This window comes from Chrysemys picta, chromosome 7 (assembly GCF_011386835.1).
Source record: "Chrysemys picta bellii isolate R12L10 chromosome 7, ASM1138683v2, whole genome shotgun sequence".
In the NCBI taxonomy this organism is placed as follows: Eukaryota; Metazoa; Chordata; order Testudines; family Emydidae; genus Chrysemys; species Chrysemys picta.
This window is the reverse complement of record NC_088797.1, coordinates 113,003,259-113,024,360: the sequence shown is the minus strand read 5'-3', so window position 1 is coordinate 113,024,360 and position 21,102 is coordinate 113,003,259. Positions and strand designations below refer to the sequence as shown.

At 43.9% G+C, this 21,102-nt stretch overlaps 1 protein-coding gene across 2 annotated transcripts in view; it reads right to left on the bottom strand.

Annotated features, from left to right (window-relative positions):
- CACUL1 (CDK2 associated cullin domain 1) overlaps nt 1–21,102 on the bottom strand; it is a 76,628-nt gene that overhangs the window by 24,051 nt on the left and 31,475 nt on the right. For both annotated transcript variants that reach the window (XM_005284154.4, XM_065552379.1), the window contains one exon: nt 6,702–6,804. In XM_005284154.4, coding sequence (XP_005284211.2) covers nt 6,702–6,804 — 103 coding nt within the window. The remainder of the gene's footprint in view (nt 1–6,701; nt 6,805–21,102) is intronic.

Here is a 21,102-nt window from a genome sequence, read left to right as displayed (position 1 = left end):
GGATCGGCAGGTAGCGATCGATCTATCGGGGATCGATTTATCGCGTGTAGTGTAGATGCGATAAATCGATCCCCGATCGCTCTCCCGTGGACTGCTGAACTCCAGCAGTGTGAGAGGTGGAAGCAAAGTCGATGGGGGAGCTGCAGCCGTCGATCCAGCGCCGCGAGGACGCGAAGTAATTTTAATTCGATCTAAGATACGTCGACTTCAGCCACGCTATTCTCGTAGCTGAAGTTGCGTATCTTAGATAGATTTCCCCCCTCCTTCTCCCCCCCACCCCCCCCCGGCCAGCGTAGACCAGGCCTTTATAATAGTAAATCACTAGTCTATCCATAGATAAACAGAAAACACACTATGCTCTTTGGGCATCAGACCCTCAACTGAGCTTTCTACTTTAGAGTTGTAGTGAGCCCTTCCTGGAGGTGCCAAGGAGTTGTTCATTTCAAACATGAACCCTCAATTGTTACTTGAAAACCTTCTTTTGCCTAAAACCTAAAGAAGGCGGCTGGATAGGTTTGCAGATATAAGAAGTTGCAAATGGACCATAGAATTTCAGGTACCTATTATTCCATCAGTGAAGTGATGTCACCCAACAAAGTAATCATTTTTTAAAGGTTCTTCTGGATACAAGGCATAGCTGTGAGCCACGACTGTCTGGAGAGGTCTCCAACTAGCCCTGTAGAAAAGCCTGGCTTCCTGAATTACAATCCACTTTAAATGTCAATGACCAAATTGTGAGGGATAATAGTAGTTCTATTATCAGAAAACATTTTATTCCTACCATTTCAAATGCGACATATCGCTCGCACAGAGCGTGAAGGAACAAAACTATCTTCTACCTCAGTTTATTGTAAAGTGAAGGCCTGGAGATTTGTATATTAGTGTGTTTGAAAAGAATGAAAACATTAAGCCTTTCAAATGACCTGTATTTAGGTTTACAATATAAAGAAAGTGATTGTGGTTTAGATTAGTGACTATTACTTATTTCTGGATTTTGTTACTTATAATAATCTCATGCATAAATCCCATCAACAACAAACTAGATTTTTTCATGAAATAAAAAGAGAAGGCATTATCTGCATAACTCAATATTACCAAAGCTTCCTGTAAATCAGATGTTGCATCTCTCCTTGTTATACCCAGTAAAGTTGTTTTGCATTTAGTAAATGCGCCACTAATCATTTAATATAGCTGCCTTATCAAATGAAGGCAGCTTTAGCCCACATAAGAAAAATAATATGGTTATATTCACTTAGTTTATGTGGCTCTACTTTAAAGAGCTCTGCCATGACAATTATTTCTGTTTGTGTGATTTCATATATTTTTCTATACATACGTACACAGTTGTGTGGGCACATCTATGTAGTATTTTTTAAATTATGATACTATGTCCAGAAATAGCACACTAAAGGCCAAATTCTGCAACCAGTTACACCCATGAATTTTTGCAAAGACAATCAGGTTGAACTGGTATGAACACAGGCAAAACATGGCTAGAAATCTGCACAAAGCTCATTTATTTTATGCTTTTTCTGCAAAGCAAGGATGAGCATAGGCCCCATCCTGCACTGGTCACAAAAGACTGTGTGCCATATGCCGGTGTTTCCTTTTTCCTTCAGGGACTCTAAATTCAGACCCACAACAAACAACAAGTCAGGGAATGCCTATGCTACATAAAAGGTGTGTTCATAAAATAGCAGCGAAGAGACAGAAATTCAGCTTTTAACACTAGTTAGCAGCTCAAGTTCAACCCCGGACTCAACCATAGGCTTTAACTCAGAACCCATTGCACCCCCAACTGCCTAGGTGCGTTAGAGGATTCCAAGTAAGATTAGAGTTCTAATTATTCTCTTCTCACCCCCAACTATAAGGGAGCAGAAGCAGGCCCTATTTTAGGCAATGTCTACACTGTGGAACTTACAGTGGCACGGCTGTACCACTATAGCTATGCCGCTGTAAGGTGTCCTGTCAAGCCAGTCTTTGCCGGCAGGAGAGCGCTTTCCTGCAGGCATAATCAAACCAATCCCAACAAGCGGTGTTAGCTATGTCGGCATTGCACTGTCCACACCAGCACTTTTGTCAGTGAAACTTATGTCGGTCAGGGGCATAGGCAGTGGGTATCATAGGCTGGGGGAGGCTGTGCCTCCCCAAACATCCTGGTGTGACCCTACTCATACTCCACCCCTAGGCCCCTTCCTGCAGTTCCTTCCCAGTTCCCACTCTTTAATAGCCAAAGCTGGTTAGGGCTGGGGCGGCTGGCGTGCTGCCCAGAGCTCAGGAATGAAGGCACTGAGGCCACGCCGCCCAGCGCTCCGAGGCTGGGTTTAGGGGCCCGCCTGGGACTGGGGGTGCTCAGGCGGCCCACGGCTGTTGCGGTGGGGCCACGGGGTGCTCTGCTTCCTGTGGGGCAGAGGAGGGAGAAGGGAAGGATGATGGGTGGGACCTCGGGCAGAAGGGGTGGGGCCGGGGGCTAGCTTCCCTCAACAGCCGGTTCACCGGCCGCCCATGGTCAGGGTTATGTTTTTTCATACCCCTGACTGACAGAAGTTTTACCAACAAAAGTGCTAGTGTAGACAGCCTTAGTCAGTGGGACTTTTGCCTTTGCAGCATATTAAAGGCGGAAAATCTCCATGCCATTTGTCCTTTTTCTGACAGTGCCTTTGTGCAGGAGCACTTTACAAATCAATTAAACTATACTCATTTTCCCTCTTGAATGGGAATTGAAATAGAAATTTCAACTTTTAGCCTTCAATAGGATGACAAGATACCATCAACAAAAATGCATTAAAAAGATGAACAAATTTCAAAAGTAAAAATAAAAGTTATTCTTTTGTGTTGAGCCTAGAATATATAATCTCCAAGCATTTTTCATAATGATAGATTGGTGTGGTGTGGGTGTGTGTTCGGGGGAGGAAGGGGGGGGTTAAAAAAATGACAGCTTCAACATCTTATCAAAACTTTTTCAAATATATTAGAAAATTCAATCTTCCAAGAGGCCCACAAATTAAAGTTAATTTATTTGTCTAAGTAGATGCCTATTTTGAACGTTTATTCTCATGATATTGTCTCACTGAACTATAGTAGCAGGTAACCTGACATCCAAATTATTTTTTTAAATTAAAAAATGCAATTTATATAAAGATATTGAGTCAAACCATAGGTAGTCACTGGGATACGATATAATATTGTTTTTGTTACAGGGTCTTTAAAATATAAAAGGGAAATTCATTTATTCTGGCATTAAATTTTAGAGTGACTATTTGAGAAGGTTACTGCAAGATGTTTCTCAATTTCCCTACTGTAGTATAATATGTGCTGGGATACTTTAGCAAGTTTAAAATTTTGTTAAGATACCACTTTTTACGTTTGATTTTTAAAAAGCACTATTACAATCAGGATATAAGAAAGTCAGATCACAGTAAAAAGTTTGTGAAAGGTTTAAAAATACAACACAAGATGTTAAATGGCTTAGTTCTAATAAGCTGAATGGTGAGACTAAATAAATGAAGTCATACCAGGGTGTCCATTAACAGTGCACATCACACTAGGGTTGCCAATTTTGGTTGGATGTATTCCTGGAGGTTTCATCACATGACAATCTTTAATTAAAGATTAACCTTTAATTCCTAGAGATTCCAGAACAATCCTGCAGGGGTGGCAACCCTACTTCACACAAAGCCATACAGTAGGTTTCTCTACTTCCTGCAGTTTTTTATTTTTTATCTTTTTCCAATATTTTCTTTTAATTTGATTTCTGCAGCTCATCACAAAGCAGTAGAGAAGAAAGACAGAGATAGCCTGTGGTAATCAAAGGAAAAAGTCACATGTGTTACCTGGTAAATTCTTTTTTCTGTTATTTGTATATTGCTTTTGATATTGCAATTATAATTCACAGAAAAATTATATGGCAAAAGAGATCAGGAATTTCTTATTTTCTAAAAATTTTAACTAGTATGCTACAGAGCTTATTTCCTTACAGAAGGTCATACTAAATTAAATCACACTAGTAGCTGAAAGCCCATGCTGTCGTATAGGTGTAATTTGTAAAGTTATGTGTGGTAAGAGAGCCAAATGTGGCTGAGAACTTAAAAACTGGATGGTGACAGACCATGAATCCCAGTGATGGTTGAACCCAGTGATATTCTGGGCAAAAAGAGCTATCAACCACGTTTGTAGATATTTTCATGCTACATACTGACTCATACATTTTATGCTTCAGAGTGATGTTTGGTTATACTGGGTGTGCTGGTTGTGTTATGCCCGGAGAGTTGTGTGGATTTGTTCACGTAGCAAATGAGTGGTCTGTATTAACATAAGGGACTGTATGTGTCTGAGGTTATTCGGTATGCTGGTTGTGTTGTATGGGTGGATGTCTTGATTTGTATCTGGTGGGGAGAGGGGTTGTGCTTGGAGATTTATGTGGGTGGCAGTTCACCCACTTAATCCTCCATCTGTGCAGTCTCTCTCAGATAACTAATGAAATTATAGCATGCAAATTAGCTGTAGAGTAAGGGTGGTGATTGGTTGAGTTACCTATGATATCACAATGGTCTAGGATAGGGTTACTATATCTAGCAAAAAAAACCTCCACAGGCCCTGGCCCCACCCATTTCCCCACCCACACCCCAACTCCGCCCCTTCACCGCCCTAACTCTGCCCCCTCCTCCCTCCCACTCCCAGCCACGCGGAAAGGGATGCCCGAGCGCTACCGGCTTCATGGTTTGCCGGGCAGCCCCCAGACTCTGCGCCCCCGGCCGGCGCTTCCCCAGCGCAGCTGGAGCCCGGGAGGGGAAGCGCCCAGCCGGGGGCGCAGGGTCTGGTGGCTGCCCGGCAAACAGTGAAGCCGGTAGCGCTTGGGCTTCGGGCAGCCCCCTTGCCTCCGGACCCTGCGCCCCTAGCCGGGCACTTCCCCTCCCGGGCTCCGGCGGCGCAGGGTCCGGAGGCATGGGGGCTGCCCGAAGCCGGTAGCACTCGGGCAGCCCGGCTCTTAAACAGAGCCAAAGAGTCAGGGGAGGAGCAGAGCCGCCACGGCCGGAGGCTCTGCTCCTCCCCTGATTCTTCGGCTCTTAAACAGAGCCGAGCTGCCCGAGCGCTACCGGCTTCAGGCAGCCCTCATGCCTCCAGACCCTGCGCCCCCGGCCGGACACTTCCCCTCCCGGGCTCCGGCGGCACAGGGTCCGGAGGTATGGGGGCTGCCCAAAGCCCGTAGCGCTCGGCTCTTAAACAGAGCCGAAGAGTCGGGGAGGAGCAGAGCCGCCGCGGCCGGATGTCTAAGTAAGGAAGGCTGAAACACAAGACCTGTAGGCTGAAGCCTGTAAGATTTTTAGCTGAGTTATTTTAGGCCTTGGAGAGATGTTAGCATTTCTTAAATAAGTGACCGAATAACCTGATGCCCTAAAATTATGGGGGGGAAAAAAAGAGATACCAAGCGATAACATTGCAAAAAATTAGCTGGCGGTTTAATCTAATTCACAAAAAAAGTTGTAGAGGCACATCTGCCTCCAACATGTGTCTTAACCACAGGATACAGTTTGTGCGTCAGTGCTAATGAGAATAAAGAGAAACCTATACAACCTATAGAAATCGGGGTCCCTTAAGTTCCTAGGGTACATTAAACCAATAAGAAAAAAGGAGAGTTGACACTTTCATATACATGTGCAGAATGTAGGTATAGGCAGAATCACATTATAAAAATGCGGTGCCCAGAGTGGGAAAATTGAGCTTCCTATGGGAAAACTCTAGCAGGAACCATCCCTCTACTGATGATCAATTTATGAGAGACCCACCAGACCCTAACAATATCTAGGAGGATGTGAGTATTTCTGTAGTTATAACCGATGCCTGGAAATATCTAGGAATTGTGTATGCTGACATTCATAACTTTGTCGGTAACTTTAATAAAAATGGATAAAAGATAGTGGACCATGTTCTTGTGATTATGTGTTATTTGCCTGTGGGTTCATGTGTTCCTATTAGCTCTAGATCTAAAACAAACCGAGATAATTCTGTTAAACTTGAGACTGTAGCCACCATTACACCTCAATGGTGTAATATAACATCACTAAAATTAACTTTAAATAAAAATGAAGGCTACACTAGCCACTACTTTGTCCATCCCCCAACTTTTTCTTAATTGGTGGGGTGGGAAGGGAGATAGGATGCGCAGCAAGATGAGAACCACATTTCACACCTGGGCACCTGATTCCTCCAACCACACCACATTTTACTTAGCATTTTGATATTGAAACTAGAAAAGCGCATAGGCAGCTGGACAATAAAATATTATGTTCTTGTAATCGTAAGGTGGACATCTTTGGTATGAAGTACTTGGACAACAGCGACATCTACACAAAATGATGTTTGTGAAAGCGCAATTGTTGTTTTGCCATTACTATGCCTCATTCTTCCTCCTAAAACATTTATAAAGCTATAAATTTACTAATAACCAACCTTATTACATTGCAGTTTTACTGGGAGACCAAAAAACCCCCACAGTATGGCATCCTTTCCCCTATCTTTAAAACCTGTTTTAAGTACTGTTCTTGGAATCTGTATTTAAATCCTCTAGTTCTTTGCCATTTTGTTCCTAGCTATTCTGCTTTTTCTCCTAAAACCTACACTTGAAAATATTATAGTTTCCCAGAATTGTGACAGAATCTGATTGCCCCCCATTTTAAGAAAAGTCCAATAAATTTACTTACGCATTAGGCTGTAAATGTGCTTTTCTGCAACATGTTCCGTAAACAGCTTTATAAGGTCATCTTTTAAGTCTCTGTTAAGCTTGGTTTCTATGTAAAATTTATTCTGGAAAACAATACAGACAGAGGTTTTTATATTTGACTTTACAATAGCAGACTAAGCAAATATACTTTACCACCGAATGGAGTCCAAATTTAAAAATTGTAATAATGCTATTGTTTGAATTCTAAACCGATTATTTGCTAATCTGATTCATATTACACAAAACAACCCTGATTCTACAAACATGCAACATGCTTAAAGTTAAGCACATGAGTAGTACCACTGAAGCCAATGAAACATTATTAAAGTTAAGCACATGCGTGTTTGCAGAATTGGGGTTTGTCTCTGCAAAATACATTTTACTTTAATGATAGTTTTGAACAGACTACAATACCAAAATAGGTGTGGATATCATGTTTATCGCAATGATGTGTTTATCAAAGGCATCAAAATGTTTAAGATGTGATTTACTATCTGCAAAATTCTACTCACCTACTTGTTTCTGAAGGATGGGAGTTGGGGGGTGGGGGGGAGGGTGAACATGTGTGTAAAAATCATCTGAAGTGTTTTTCATCAGCTTCATGGCAAGGGAGAGTTAACAGATTTTGTGACAGCACTGGTAGTTTCATGAGGATTATACAAGTCTTCATTAAAGACCGTCCAATAGTTTATGAACAAAATTGACTGACTTTGAAATTATGATCTGGTTGGAGAGGTCCTGCAGATTTAAGTTTTTGGTTTAGTCTTTTTTGTAAACTGTTTTTAATTCACGATTCCAAGAGAAAACCACCACTGCACAACCACTGTTTACACTTCACTTTACAATATTTTTGCTTTGCTGCCAAAGAGTCAGTCAACGAGCACCAATCAACACACCCTATTCCCAGGAATAAATCTCACTGCAGAAAACTAGGAGTTTAAACCAACCATAGAAGACAGTGTACTAACATTCAGTACAGTACATGCCAAAACAGAAGCCATGTTCTTCCCAGTAGAACCGGGGAGGAAAGGAAATGTGAAATACTACAGCAGAATACACTTGCCATTCTCGAATCATAATCTGCAATACATTAGATAGACCAGAAACAGATTTCTTTTGCACTATCACATTTCAGAAACACCAATTTTGTATAGTAATTTATATTAACAGCAGTCCTAAATTTGAAATGAATTTAGGAAAAAAATTGAAACATTAAAGTGTTCGTTTTGATTTAATTTACCACATAATTATGTGTTTTAAAACACCTTGGTTCCTTGCTCAAACAATGCTGGTAAAGTTTGCAAAAATGCCTAAATCCAATTGATTTTGATAAAGGCAACAAACATTTATAACCTGGAACAAATGCAAGGGAACATTCACACCAGCCTTTACAAATGTAGTAAGTACCTGGAGTTACATGGCAATGAATTAACACAAGGTGAAACAAGTCTAGTCACTGATGTAAGGGGGAGGAGAGAGGTTTGAATTGGGAGCAATATTTTTGAATTTAGTAGCTTTCCACTTCAACTTTGACCGCATCCCCTGTGTCATGGCTACCGCCCACAAAAATTGAGAAAAAAGGGTATTAATATGTAACTAGCAAAAGGTAAAATCCTAGTGACAAGGCAGTTTACAGGTCAAGATCAACACCTGGGATCTAGTGTTTTGAGCTGTTAACACACATGAAAATTACAACGTGCTTTTACTTCATTAGGATTTTACCATGAGTTAGGCAACGTGATAAGAACACACCTCTCCTCCTAATGAAGGCCTAGCCAAAGATCAAGAGACAGAAAGGGATGGGATAAGAGCTGTATTTACACAGAATCCAGAGTCAGTGAATTAGGAGAGGTGGGGCGGGAAGTGGGGGAAGGGGTGAGGTGTCTTGCCCTCCTTCTCCAGCAGCAGTAGCTGGGAACACCATGAGGAAAGAGGCCCTGCTGCCCTTGACTAACTGCAAGATGAAGAGGAGAAGCCTCTCTCTTCCCTTTTTCCATTAGATATAGAGGAATAATTTTTACCTTGAAAGATTTAAAAAAAAATTGGAGGAAAGAAGTAAAGATGCACTCAAGTTGTGCATCAACAGATGAGTCATATGGTTTTGTTTATATAGAGCAGGTAAAAAGTGGGGGGGGGGGCAGAGAGGAGGAAAAGTGGGGGGGGAGGGGAGGCGGGTAGCAGTTCCATCCCCCTAATCATTTTTGTTGCCCTTCCCGGCACCTTTTCCAAATTCTAGGATCTTTTTTGAGATGGAGCAACCAGAACTGCTTGCAGTTTAAGGTGTGGCCTTGTCATGGATTTATATATTGGCATTATGATATTTTCGGTCTTATCTATCCCCTTCCAAATGGTTTCTAAAAATGGTAGCTTTTTTGACTGCTGCTGCACATTGAGCAGATGTTTTCAGAGAACTATCCATGATGACTCCAAGATCTCTTTACTGAATGATAACATCTAATTTAGATCCCTTCCTTTTGTATGTGTAGTTGGGATTATGTTTTCCAACGTGCGTTACTTTGCAATTATCAACATTGAATTTCATCTGCCATTTTGTCATCCATTCACCAAATTTAGTGAGATCCCTTTGTAATTCTTCAGTCAGCTTTGGACTTAACTATCTGAGTAATTCTGTATCGTTGGCAAACTTTGCCACCTCACGGTTCACCTCCATTTCCAGATCATTTATGACTATGTTGAACACCACAGGTCCCAGTGTGTTTCCTATCTTTTAGGAAGTTACTCATCTATCAGAAGACCTTCCTTCTTTTCCCATGACTACTTAGTTTGCTGAAGAGTCTTTGGTAAGGGAATTTGTCACAGGCTTTCTGAAAGGCCAAGTACACTATATTTACTGGATCAGCCTTGTCCACGTGCTTATAGACTCCCTCAGAGAATACTAACATATTGGTGAGGCAAGATTTCCCTTTACAAAAGCCATGTTGATTCTTCCCCAACATATTGTGTTCATCTATGTCAGTGGTTTTCAACTTGGGGTCCGCAGACTAATGTCTAAAGGGTCTGCAAAAGGTGACTATGAAAATTAAGTTTCAGGTCCCAGAAAAGGCATTCTGTTTTTCTGATCAAAAGTATGTGAATACCCACAACAACACTTATGGGTTTTGACCTGCAGGTGTTACCATAGAAGTCCAAAGTTTAGTGCCCTTTCACATGTCATATCAAATGCTATGCCGAGCACGTGCAACATTTATAGCTGAATTCTGTTCAGTCAGTTTTCAGTCCAAGGGCTGGTCCACACTAACCCCCCAGTTCGAACTAAGATACGCAACTTCAGCTACGTGAACAACGTAGCAGGAGCACCAGTGTCGACGGCGAGCACTTCCAGGATCGATTTATCGCATCTAGACAAGACGCGATAAATCGATCCCAGAAGATCGATTGCTTACCACCGAACCCGGAGGTAAGTATAGACATACCCCAAGATACCTATGGTAGGAGTCCGTGGACCACAGGTTCAATTTCCAAAGGGGTCCACACCTCCATTTGAAATTTTTTAGGGGTTCACAACTGAAAAAAGTTTGAAAACCACTGATCTACATGTCTGATAATTCTGTTCTTAACTATAGTTTCAACCAATTTGCCTGATACTGAAGTTAGGCTTATTGGCCTGTAATTGCCAGGATCTCCTCTTGAGCCTTTTTTAAAAATTGACAATACATTACCAACCATCCAGTCATCTGGTGCAGAAGCTGATTTAAGCAATATGCTACACACCACAGTTAGCAATTCTGCAATTCATATTTGAGTTCCTTCAGAACTCCTGGGTGAACACTACCTGATTTACTACTGTTTAATTTATCAATTTGTTCCAAAATCTCCTCTACTGACACCTCAATCTGTGACTGTTCCTCAAATTTGTTACCTAAAAATGGTTGGGTGTGTGAATCTTGTGTAGTGATGTAGTGCCCATCTTTAAAAAAGGGAAGAAGGAGGATCCGGGGAACTACAGGCCAGTCAGCCTCACCTCAGTCCCTGGAAAAATTATGGAGCAGGTCCTCAAGGAATCAATTATAAAACATTTAGAGGAAAGGAAAGTGATCAGGAACAGTCAGCATGGATTCACGAAGGGGAAGTCGTGCCTGACTAACCTAATTGCCTTCTATGATGAGATAACTGGCTCTGTGGATGAGGGGAAAGCAGTGGATGTGTTATTTCTTGACTTTAGCAAAGCTTTTGATACTGTCTCCCACAGTATTCTTGCCACCAAGTTAAAGAAGTATGGGCTGGATGAATGGACTGTAAGGTGGATAGAAAGCTGGCTAGATCGTCGGGCTCAACGGGTAGTGATCAATGGCTCCATGTCTAGTTGGCAGCCGGTTTCAAGTGGAGTGCCCCAAGGGTCGGTCCTGGGGCCGGTTTTGTTTAATATCTTTATTAATGATCTGGAGGATGGTGTGGACTGCACTCTCAGCAAGTTTGCAGATGACACTAAACTAGGAGGCGTGGTAGATACACTAGAGGGTAGGGATCGGATACAGAGGGACCTAGACAAATTAGAGGATTGGGCAGAAAAAAACCAGATGAGGTTCAACAAGGACAAGTGCAGAGTCCTGCACTTAGGACTGAAGAATCCCATGCACTGCTACAGACTAGGGACCGAATGGCTAGGTAGCAGTTCTGCTGAAAAGGACCTAGGGGTCACAGTGGACGAGAAGCTGGATATGAGTCAACAGTGTGCTCTTGTTGCCAAGAAGGCTAACGGCATTTTGGGCTGTATAAGTAGGGGCATTGCCAGCAGATCGAGGAACGTGATCGTTCCCCTTTATTCGACATTGGTGAGGCCTCATCTGGAATACTGTGTCCAGTTTTGGGCCCCACACTACAAGAAGGATGTGGAAAAATTGGAAAGAGTCCAGCGGAGGGCAACAAAAATGATTAGGGGTCTTGAGCATATGACTTATGAGGAGAGGCTGAGAGAACTGGGATTGTTTAGTCTCCAGAAGAGAAGAATGAGGGGGGATTTGATAGCAGCCTTCAACTACCTGAAGGGGGGTTCCAAAGAGGATGGAGCTCGGCTGTTCTCAGTGGTGGCAGATGACAGAACAAGGAGCAATGGTCTCAAGTTGCGGTGGGGGAAGTCCAGGTTGGATATCAGGAAAAACTATTTCACTAGGAGGGTGGTGAAACACTGGAATGCGTTACCTAGGGAGGTGGTGGAGTCTCCTTCCTTGGAGGTTTTTAAGGCCCGGCTTGACAAAGCCCTGGCTGGGATGATTTAGCTGGGAATTGGTCCTGCTTTGAGCAGGGGGTTGGACTAGATGACCTCTTGAGGTCCCTTCCAACTCTGATATTCTATGATTCTAATCTTCCTCACATCCTCTGCAGTGAAGACCTATGCAAAGAATTAATTTAGCTTCTCCACAATGGCCTTCTCTTCCTTGAATGCTCCTTTAGCACGTCTATCATCCAATCACCCTACTGACTCTTTGGTAGGCCTCCGGCTTCTGATGTATTTAAAAAACTGTGTGCTCTTAGTTTTGGTGTCCTTAGCTAATTATTCTTCAAAATTCTTTCTTGGCTTGCCTTCTTATACTTTTACACTTGACTTGCCAGAGATTATGCTCCTTTCTATTTGCCTCAGTAGAATCTGACTTCCAATTTTTAAAGGATGCCTTTTTGCCTCTAAATGCCTCTTTTAAGCTGCTGTTCAGCCATGGTGGCATTTTTCTGGTCCTCTTACTGCATGAAGACACTGCCTTTGATTTGGACTATAAATTATGTTCTATGGTTTTCCTAAGGAAAAACACTCAGAATTTCTCTATAGCTATTGGCATTTTCATTCTTTTTAATTAGATTAGCAATGATAAGAGAACACACTTTTTATACTTCATAAAAAAGGTATTATAACTTTAATCTGATCCCATTATTTTTATAATTTTAGTAGGTTTCACAATTAGTTTTGAAAAATGATGCAGTGTTATTAAACAGTTCCAGTAATGTCTGTTACAGTACAAGGTGGTTTAGTACCGTCAAGGTATTTATCTAATCACATTCATGGCTCAAATTGACAACTTCAGAGAGATGATTTGGAACATCCCATACAACACTCCTAAATATATTAATTAATAGTGCAAACTGGTGGAATTAATAATAGACATGGCATTACAGTGCAGAAATTATGCATAAATCAGATTCAAATGTACCCCTTGCTGAACTGTAAGAGAGATTGGTGCATTCATATTCTAACAAGTGTGTCCTTTGTCAGACCTTATTTCCTTGTTCCCTGAAATTCCCCGTTAAATAGTCGCATGTAGCCAATGATGCAGCATATAGTGCTTTTCCAGTGTAGGAGCCATCAGCTAGCTAGGCCACTGTAAACACTAACTCTAACTAGACCCAGAGTACTACATTAATGGTATTTGCAATGTCAGATTTACCGTCTTTTTCACCAGTTGACTAGAGCCAGATAAAGTGATTTATTTCTACAGAGCCTCCCTGCCATGCCAACTCAGGCAGCTGATGTCTGACAGCCAGAAACCAGCACAACAGTAACTATTTTTGAGACTATTTTGGGGTGAGATACCTACCTGACAAAACTACAGATTTGACTGGGACAGTGGGGGAGAGATAGTCAAAGAATTCTAATAAATCTGTCTCTGCCAAGATTAAACAAATTAGACAGACAACATGCTCTCTCACTCTTTGGGAAGTGGTGGAAATCCCACAAGTTTTATAACTGGAAAAGCAACAGAGAATATAGGGGGGCGTAGGGAATACTGCTGAACAACAAGAGGAAAAGATTAGATGGTTTAACAGGGCTTATAATTTCTATAATGCTGTGACAGAAAACATTACTGTATGTACACTGTCATACAGGCAATATTACAGAATACAAATGACCTATTTGTTTACTTGGAAATGCTGTTTACATGCTATATCCACTTGCTGTTTCTCACAAATGTAGCTATCCTGTAAGTGATAAATATTTCAGTGCAGAAAGGGCAAGGAGGAGAATATTCTCCCCCCAACCCTCTTTAGTGGAGAGACCAGCAGATTTTTTGTAAAAGATAACTGCAACTAAAATGTCAAATGTGAACCTGAGTTAATGTTACTAGGCTGAACCAGGAAATGTGAAAGAAAAGCACTTTCACTACCATCCATGCAATATATTCTCCATCCAGTGAGCATCAAGGTATGTGGAGGTGCCAAAATAAGAATGCTAACATTTGAGAAGAATTGCAGTGGTGATGAAATTCAGCAGTCAAAACAAGAAGGGCCCATACATTTATTTAGACTCACTTCATGACATGAGATGTAACGGGGTTTCAACTGGTGGGACTCAGCCATGACATAATTTGGACAAATCCATGTAAGAAAGGAATAATCAAATTCTAGACAAAAATAGGTGAATATTCCAAAACGATAAATTTAAGGGAGTTATAGGAAATGTTTTGTGTGTTTAACTTGAATTCCACAGTTTACTCCACAACATACTGTGGGACATAAACACTTAGTAAGCATCCAGAAAGCGAATCATATTTTTATTTGGATTTATTAAAAAAAGATGCACCTAAGTTCTAGGTGCCCTGGATAATTACTTAAGGCTAGGATTTTCAAAGGAGCCAAAAGAATTCAAATGTAGGTTGCTGCTGGCTAGATCTTTGCTCAGTTGTGCAAAAAGGCTGGGATTTCAGAGGATTCTAAGTCCACTGAATTTCAGTGGAAGTTAAGTGCTTAGCTCCTTTAAGACCCTTAGGCCTGGTCTACACTACGGGTTTAGGTCGACTTTAGCAGCGTTAAACCGAATTAAGCCTGGACACGTCGTGCTCCGGTGACAAGATAGGTATATGGGTTCCGTCTATGGCCCCGCCACAGTTTGGGAATCCCATTTCAGCAAAACCATCCACTATTGACTGCACATTGCCCAGAGTCACTACCCTTGCTATCACCAGGTCTTTCATTGCCCTGGCAAATTGGATCACAGCAGCCCCCACCGTAGATTTGCCCACTCCAAATTGATTCCCGACTGACCGGTAGCTGTCTGGCGTTGCAAGCTTCCACAGGGCTATCGCCACTCGCTTCTCAACTGCTCTCATCTTGGTATCCTGGCGTTTCAGGGCAGGGGAAAGCAAGTCACAAAGTTCCATGAAAGTGCCCTTACGCATGCGAAAGTTTCGCAGCCACTGGGAATCGTCCCATACCTGCAGCACGATGCGGTCCCACCAGTCTGTGCTTGTTTCCCGGGCCCAGAATCGGCGTTCCACGGCATGAACCTGCCCCAGTGACACCATGATTTCCACATTGCTGGGGCCTGTGCCTTGTGAGAGGTCTATGTCCATGTCAATTTCCTCATCACTCTCGTCGCCGCGCTGCAATCGCCTCCTCGCCTGGTCCGGGTTTCGCCTTGGCATGTCCTGGCTCTGCATATACTCCAGGACAATGCGCGTGGTGTTCATAGTGCTCATAATTGCCGCGGTGATCTGAGCGGGCTCCATGATCCCAGTGCTAGCTATGGCGCCTGGTCAGAAAAAAAGGCGCGAAAGTAGTATCTGATGGACCAGGAGAAGCAGGGAGGGCGGGAGGGAGGGAGGGCCGAGTGACGACATGGGGTACAGGAACAGGGAGAAACACAAACAACTGTCACACAGAATGGTCCCCCCAAAGATTAAACTGAAAACCCTGGGCTTAGCAGGCCATTGATTTCACGGAGGAAGGGGAAGCAAATGAATACAGAACAAATCTATTTTTTACATCTTAAGCTGGCAGCCGACGGTGCAGCATGAGTGATAGCCTCTCCAGTACGATGATGACCGTTACCAATCATAAAATACCATCATCTGCCAAAAGGCAAGGGGCTGCTGCTGTGTAGCAATGCAGCCCCACGTCTGCCAGCACCCAGCATCGCCCTCTGCCTCTTCTGGGTGCTTAGCAGACAATACTGGGCAATTGGCAGAAAATAGTATATTACGACTGGTAGCCATCATCATCGAAACAGTAGCGTGTCTGCCCAGGTGGCCATGATTGACAGCCACACCAGTACGACGACGATGGGTACCAGTCATAATATACCATCGCCTGGCAAGGGGCTGGTGCAATGCAGCCCTACGGCTGCCAGCCCCACGACTATCTCTCATGCTACACCGTCTACCGCCAAAAGGCAGTTAGCAGCTGCTGCTGTGTAGCAATGCAGTCCCACGTCTGCCGGCACCCAGAGGACATATGGTGACGGTGAGCTCAGCTGAGCTGAGCGGGCTCCATGCTTGCTGTGGTATGTTGTCTGCACAGGTAACCCAGGTAAAAAGGCGCGAATCTATTGTCTGCGTTGCTGTGACGAGGGGGGAGAGGCCTGACGACATGTACCCAGAACCGCCCGCGACACTGTTTTGCATCATCCGGGCATTGGGATCTCAACCCAGAATTCAAAGAAAAGGCGCGAACCGCTTCTCGGCTCTCTGAGCTGTGGCGCAAACGTAGTATCTGACGGACTAGGGGAAGGAGGGAGGGCGGGCCGAGTGACGACATGGCATACAGGCACAGGGAATTAAAATCAAGAACGGTGGCTGTGCATCAGGGAGAGACACAAACAACTGTCACACAGAATGGTCCCCACCAAAGATTAAACTGAAAACCCTGGGCTTAGCAGGCCGTTGATTTGACGGAGGGAGGGGGAAGCAAATGAATACAGAGCAAATCTATTTTTTACATCTTAAGACGACGGTGCAGCGTGACTGATAGCCCTCGGCATCTTTCTGGGTGCTTGGCAGCAAATACGGGGCGGCGTATGACGATGGTCTTCAGGCCTATTGCACAATCAGCTGCTCGGGGAAGACTCTGCTAACATGCGATGACCCAACTTGTAATAGGACGGCTAATAGTCGTAATACACCATTTACTGCCAAAAGGCAAGCCCCACGGCTGCCAGCACCCAGATCGCCGATGAAGGCTACCAGTCTACTGCACCATCTACCACCAAAAGGCAGTTAGCAGCTGCTGCTGTGTAGCAATGCAGTCCCACGTCTGCCGGCACCCAGAGGACATATGGTGACGTTGAGCTCAGCTGAGCGGGCTCCATGTTGTCTGCACAGGTAACCCAGGTAAAGAGGCGCGAATCTATTGTCTGCCGTTGCTGTGACGGGGGAGGGAGGGGCCTGACTACATGTACCCAGAACCGCCCGCGACACTGTTTTGCATCATCCGGGCATTGGGATCTCAACCCAGAATTCAAAGGGGCGGTGGAGACTGCGGGAACTGTGGGATAGCTGTGGGATAGCTACCCATAGTGCAATGCTCCGGAAGTCGACGCTAGCCTTGTACTGTGGACGCGGTCCACCGACTAGAGCACCTAGAGCATTTTATTGTGTGGACACACACAATCGGCTGTATACAATCGATTTCAATAAAACCGGCTTCTATAAATTCGAACTAATTTCGTAGTGTAGACATACCCTTAGAAAAGCCCAGCCTAAAAGCACACCTAAACAAAGAGTAAACCGGCAGCAACTTTAAAACCATAAATGACAGCTTTTAGCAAAAGAAAGAAATGAGAATTCCTTGTCTTGCAACAATCCCTTCTCCAGAAATCCACCACCACCACCTCAGAAAGATGAGCCTTACAGCATATGCTGGTCAATACATTGAGCTGATCAAGCATACATACTTCCTACCTTTTCAATCCTCCCATACATGTCATTGGACCTGATCCTGTACCACTGGAGTCAATAGGAGTTTTGCTATTGACTTCAATGGGTACACACATTCAAACCACGGCAAAATACACTGTTTGGCAGTACTGAGGAAACAAGGGAGAGGGGAGGCTGAGACAAGCCAAGGAGCTCAGGAACAAAAACACGTTCAAGATGTACCACAGATTTCTCAGGAAAAAAGGTTGTTTGACTTCTTGGAGGTTTTTTTTTTTATATGAATACTGTTATACTTTCAAAATACACTACTTGAATGCAACTTGACAATACAGAAAAGGCAATTCATGATCCTAATTAATTTTTTCAATGTACTAACCACTTAGCTGAACAGTTAGTTCTGGAACAATAGATTTTCCAACTGTTTCGCTACATCTATTTAAAGAGTATAAGAGCATACAGTTAAGTACAAGTGTTTGTTACCTGCATCTGAATCAGACTGCTTTATTTTAAAAGGGGGTGCTGATACATACATGTTTTCTTTTCTTAGGGTGGGGGAGAAGGGAATACATATCAAGATCTAAGAAAAAAAATCTACAAAACAAAATTTGAATATGGACCAGCTCAGGAATGGCAAGATATATGACCGTCGTCGAACAAGGAAGCCTTATACCCAAAATGATGCAGGATAGGGAAAATCCAGGCAGGAAAGTAAAAGCTAAACAGTAACTTAGGTTCATACTATGCATATGAAGCTTTCTAAGCATTAGTTTGTTCCTGTTTTAAGTTACAAGTACCTTCTTTTAAACACTGGCCACTGAGTGTGGCCCCAGTACTACAATCTGATCCATGCAAGTGGACCCTTCCTTCCATGCAGAGTCCCACTGACGTCACTGGAGTTCTGCCTGGTGCTAGAACATTCCCTTGCAGATCAGATTGCAGAATCAGGGCCCATGATGCAAATATTTGAAGAAAATCATAGCTTCACTTCCTAGTTATGTCATTTTATGCATGGGGCCCTACCAAATTCATGGCCATGAAAAAGCATCACGGACCGTGAAATCTGGTCTTTTGTGTGCTTTTACCCATACTTTATAGATTTCACGAGGGAGACCTGCATTTCTCAAATTGAGGCTCCTGAGCCAAAAGGGAGTTGCAGGAGGGGGTCGCAAGGATATTTTAGGGGGGGTTGCGGTATTGTCACCCTTACTTCTGTGCTGCTGCTGGTGGCGGCTCTGTCTTCAGAGCTGGGATCCCAGCCAGCAGCCACCACTCTCCAGCTGCCCAGCTCTGAAGCCAGCACCGCTGCCACCAGCAGCAGCATAGAAGTAAGGATAGGAGTACCCCACAACAACTGTGACCCACCCTCCCCCCAAGCTCCTTTTTTGGGCCAGGATCCCTACAATTACAATACCGTGAAATTTCAGATTTAGATAGGATTTAAAAAATTTCAGCTATGACTGAAATTTACCAAAATGGATAGTGAATTTGGTAGGGCCCTATTTATGCAGTAACGAAGATTCTTCAATGTGTGTCTCCCTCTGGGTACTCCACTGTAGGTGCTCTTGCATCTCTGCACTGCTGATTGAAGAACTTCAGTAGCAGTGTCTGCTGGGCCCACACATGCACTGTCTCTCCTCATGCTGCGCCATGAGGCTAACCAGTGCACGCAGGCTAACCCATCTCAGTTCCTTCTCTACTGCAGAGAGAAGACAAGAATTCTGAAGTAGAGGGAGAAGGGTGGATTGTGGAGCATCTAAAGGGGGACACATCTCGAAGAACTAGGGTTATAGCACCAGGTAACTTCTTCGTCTTCTTCGAGTAGTGTCCCTATGAATGGTCCACTGCAGGCAACTCCTGAGCAGTATCCCTTCTAGAGGGCCAAGAGTTGGGTCAGTTACAGATAACAGTCCCGTGGAGCCGAAGATGGCATTGGAGGCAGAGTACTAAGGATCACACAGTTGTTCTGTGAAAGTTTGGACTGATGCTCACGTCACCACTCTACAGATCTCTAAAATAGGGACATTCTTGAGGAAGGTGACGGATGAGGAGATCGACCTTGTGGAGTATGTATGAATGGCATTTGGAGGTGTCATACTGCAAACTTGGTAGCAATGTCTGATACAGTTTGAGACCCACTTAGAAAGTGTTTGGGCTGAAATTGCTGAGCCCTTGAATCTTTCCTCCATGGAGAGGAAAAGCCAGGGGGCTTCCTGAAGGCATTTGTCCTGTCCAGGTATTAGGCCTGACATCCAGGGCATGCAGCATAGCCTCCCTGTTGTCTTGGTGAAGCTTGAGGTAGAAGATTAGGAGGTGAATCAACTGATTCATGTGAAACTGAGAGGTTACCTTAGCTTTGAATCTTGGGTGCAATCTGAGCGTAACCTTGTCCGGAAAAAATACCGTGTAGGGAGGATGTGTCATCAGAATTGCTCTCTCCCCTATTTTCCTGGCTAAGGTAATCGCTACCAGGAAGGCCGTTGTCACTGATAGGTACATTAGTGAACAGGTGGCCATCGGTTTGAAGGGGGGCCTAGTCAGTCCTTTCAGTGCAAGGTTCAGGTTCCATGTGGGGATAGGAAGTCCTGAGGGAAGAGGTTTATTATACCCTTGAGGAACCTTTTTGTAGTTGGGTGTGACAGCACTGAGTATCCCTCTAAAAGTAGGTGAAAGGCTGTAATAGCCACTAGACTAGGTGGACCCTCAGAGAGCTGAGATAGTCCGGACTGTTTTAGGGCTAAAAAATAATCATAGAATATCAGGGTTGGAATGGACCTCAGGAGGTCATCTAGTCCAGCCCCCTGCTCAAAGCAGGACTAATCCACAGACAGATTTTTGCCCCAGATCCCTAAACGGCCCCCTCAAGGATTGAACTCACAACCCTGGATTTAGCAGGCCAATGCTCAAACCACTGAGCTATCCCTCCCGGATCATCTAGGATATTCTTGGAAAAGAGCTCCATACCCTCAAAGGAAAGGTCCTAGCTTGTGGACTGTACCTCTTTCGGAAAGCCCGATAAATGGAGCCATGACACTCGTCGCATCACCAGAGCCATGTAGACGGATCTAGCTGCCGTGTTGGCTGCATCGAGGGCAGATTGCAGTGATAGACTTTAAGGTCAGAAGGAACCATTATGATTGTCTAGTCTGACCTCCTGCACAACGCAGGCCACAGAATCTCACCCACCCACTCCTGTAATAAACCCCTAACCTATGTCTGAGCTACTGAAGTCCTCAAATCATGGTCTAAAGACTTCAAAGTGCAGAGAATCCTCCAGCAAGTGATCTGTGCCCTCTGCCAATCTGCCCTGGAGAAAATTCCTTCCCGACCCCAAATATGGCGATCAGCTAAACCCTGAGCATGTGGGCAAGTGACATCTTTGTCACTAATTGGCCCTCCTGGATAATGGCCTTGAATGAGTCACAATGTGCTTCTGGCATCTTTTCAATAAAGTCATTCTGTTTGGAGTAATTTATGTAATCATATTTTGCCATGAGGGCCTGGTAGTTGGCAATACGAAATTGTAGAGTGGCTGAGGAGTACGCTTTTCTACCGAACAGATCAAGGCACTTCCAATCCTTGTCATAGGGAGAAGTTCTTGACTGGTGTTGTCGTGCATGGGAGTTGATGGCGTGATGGAGTTGGGTGGCAGGTGGGAGAATAGGAATTCAGCTTCCTTGGCAGGGACATAGTATTTTTTGTCCGCTCGCTTGCAGGTTGGGCCACTAATGCCAGGGTGTGCCACACAGTCCCTTGCCAGGTCTAAAATGGCCTGAATCAGGAAGG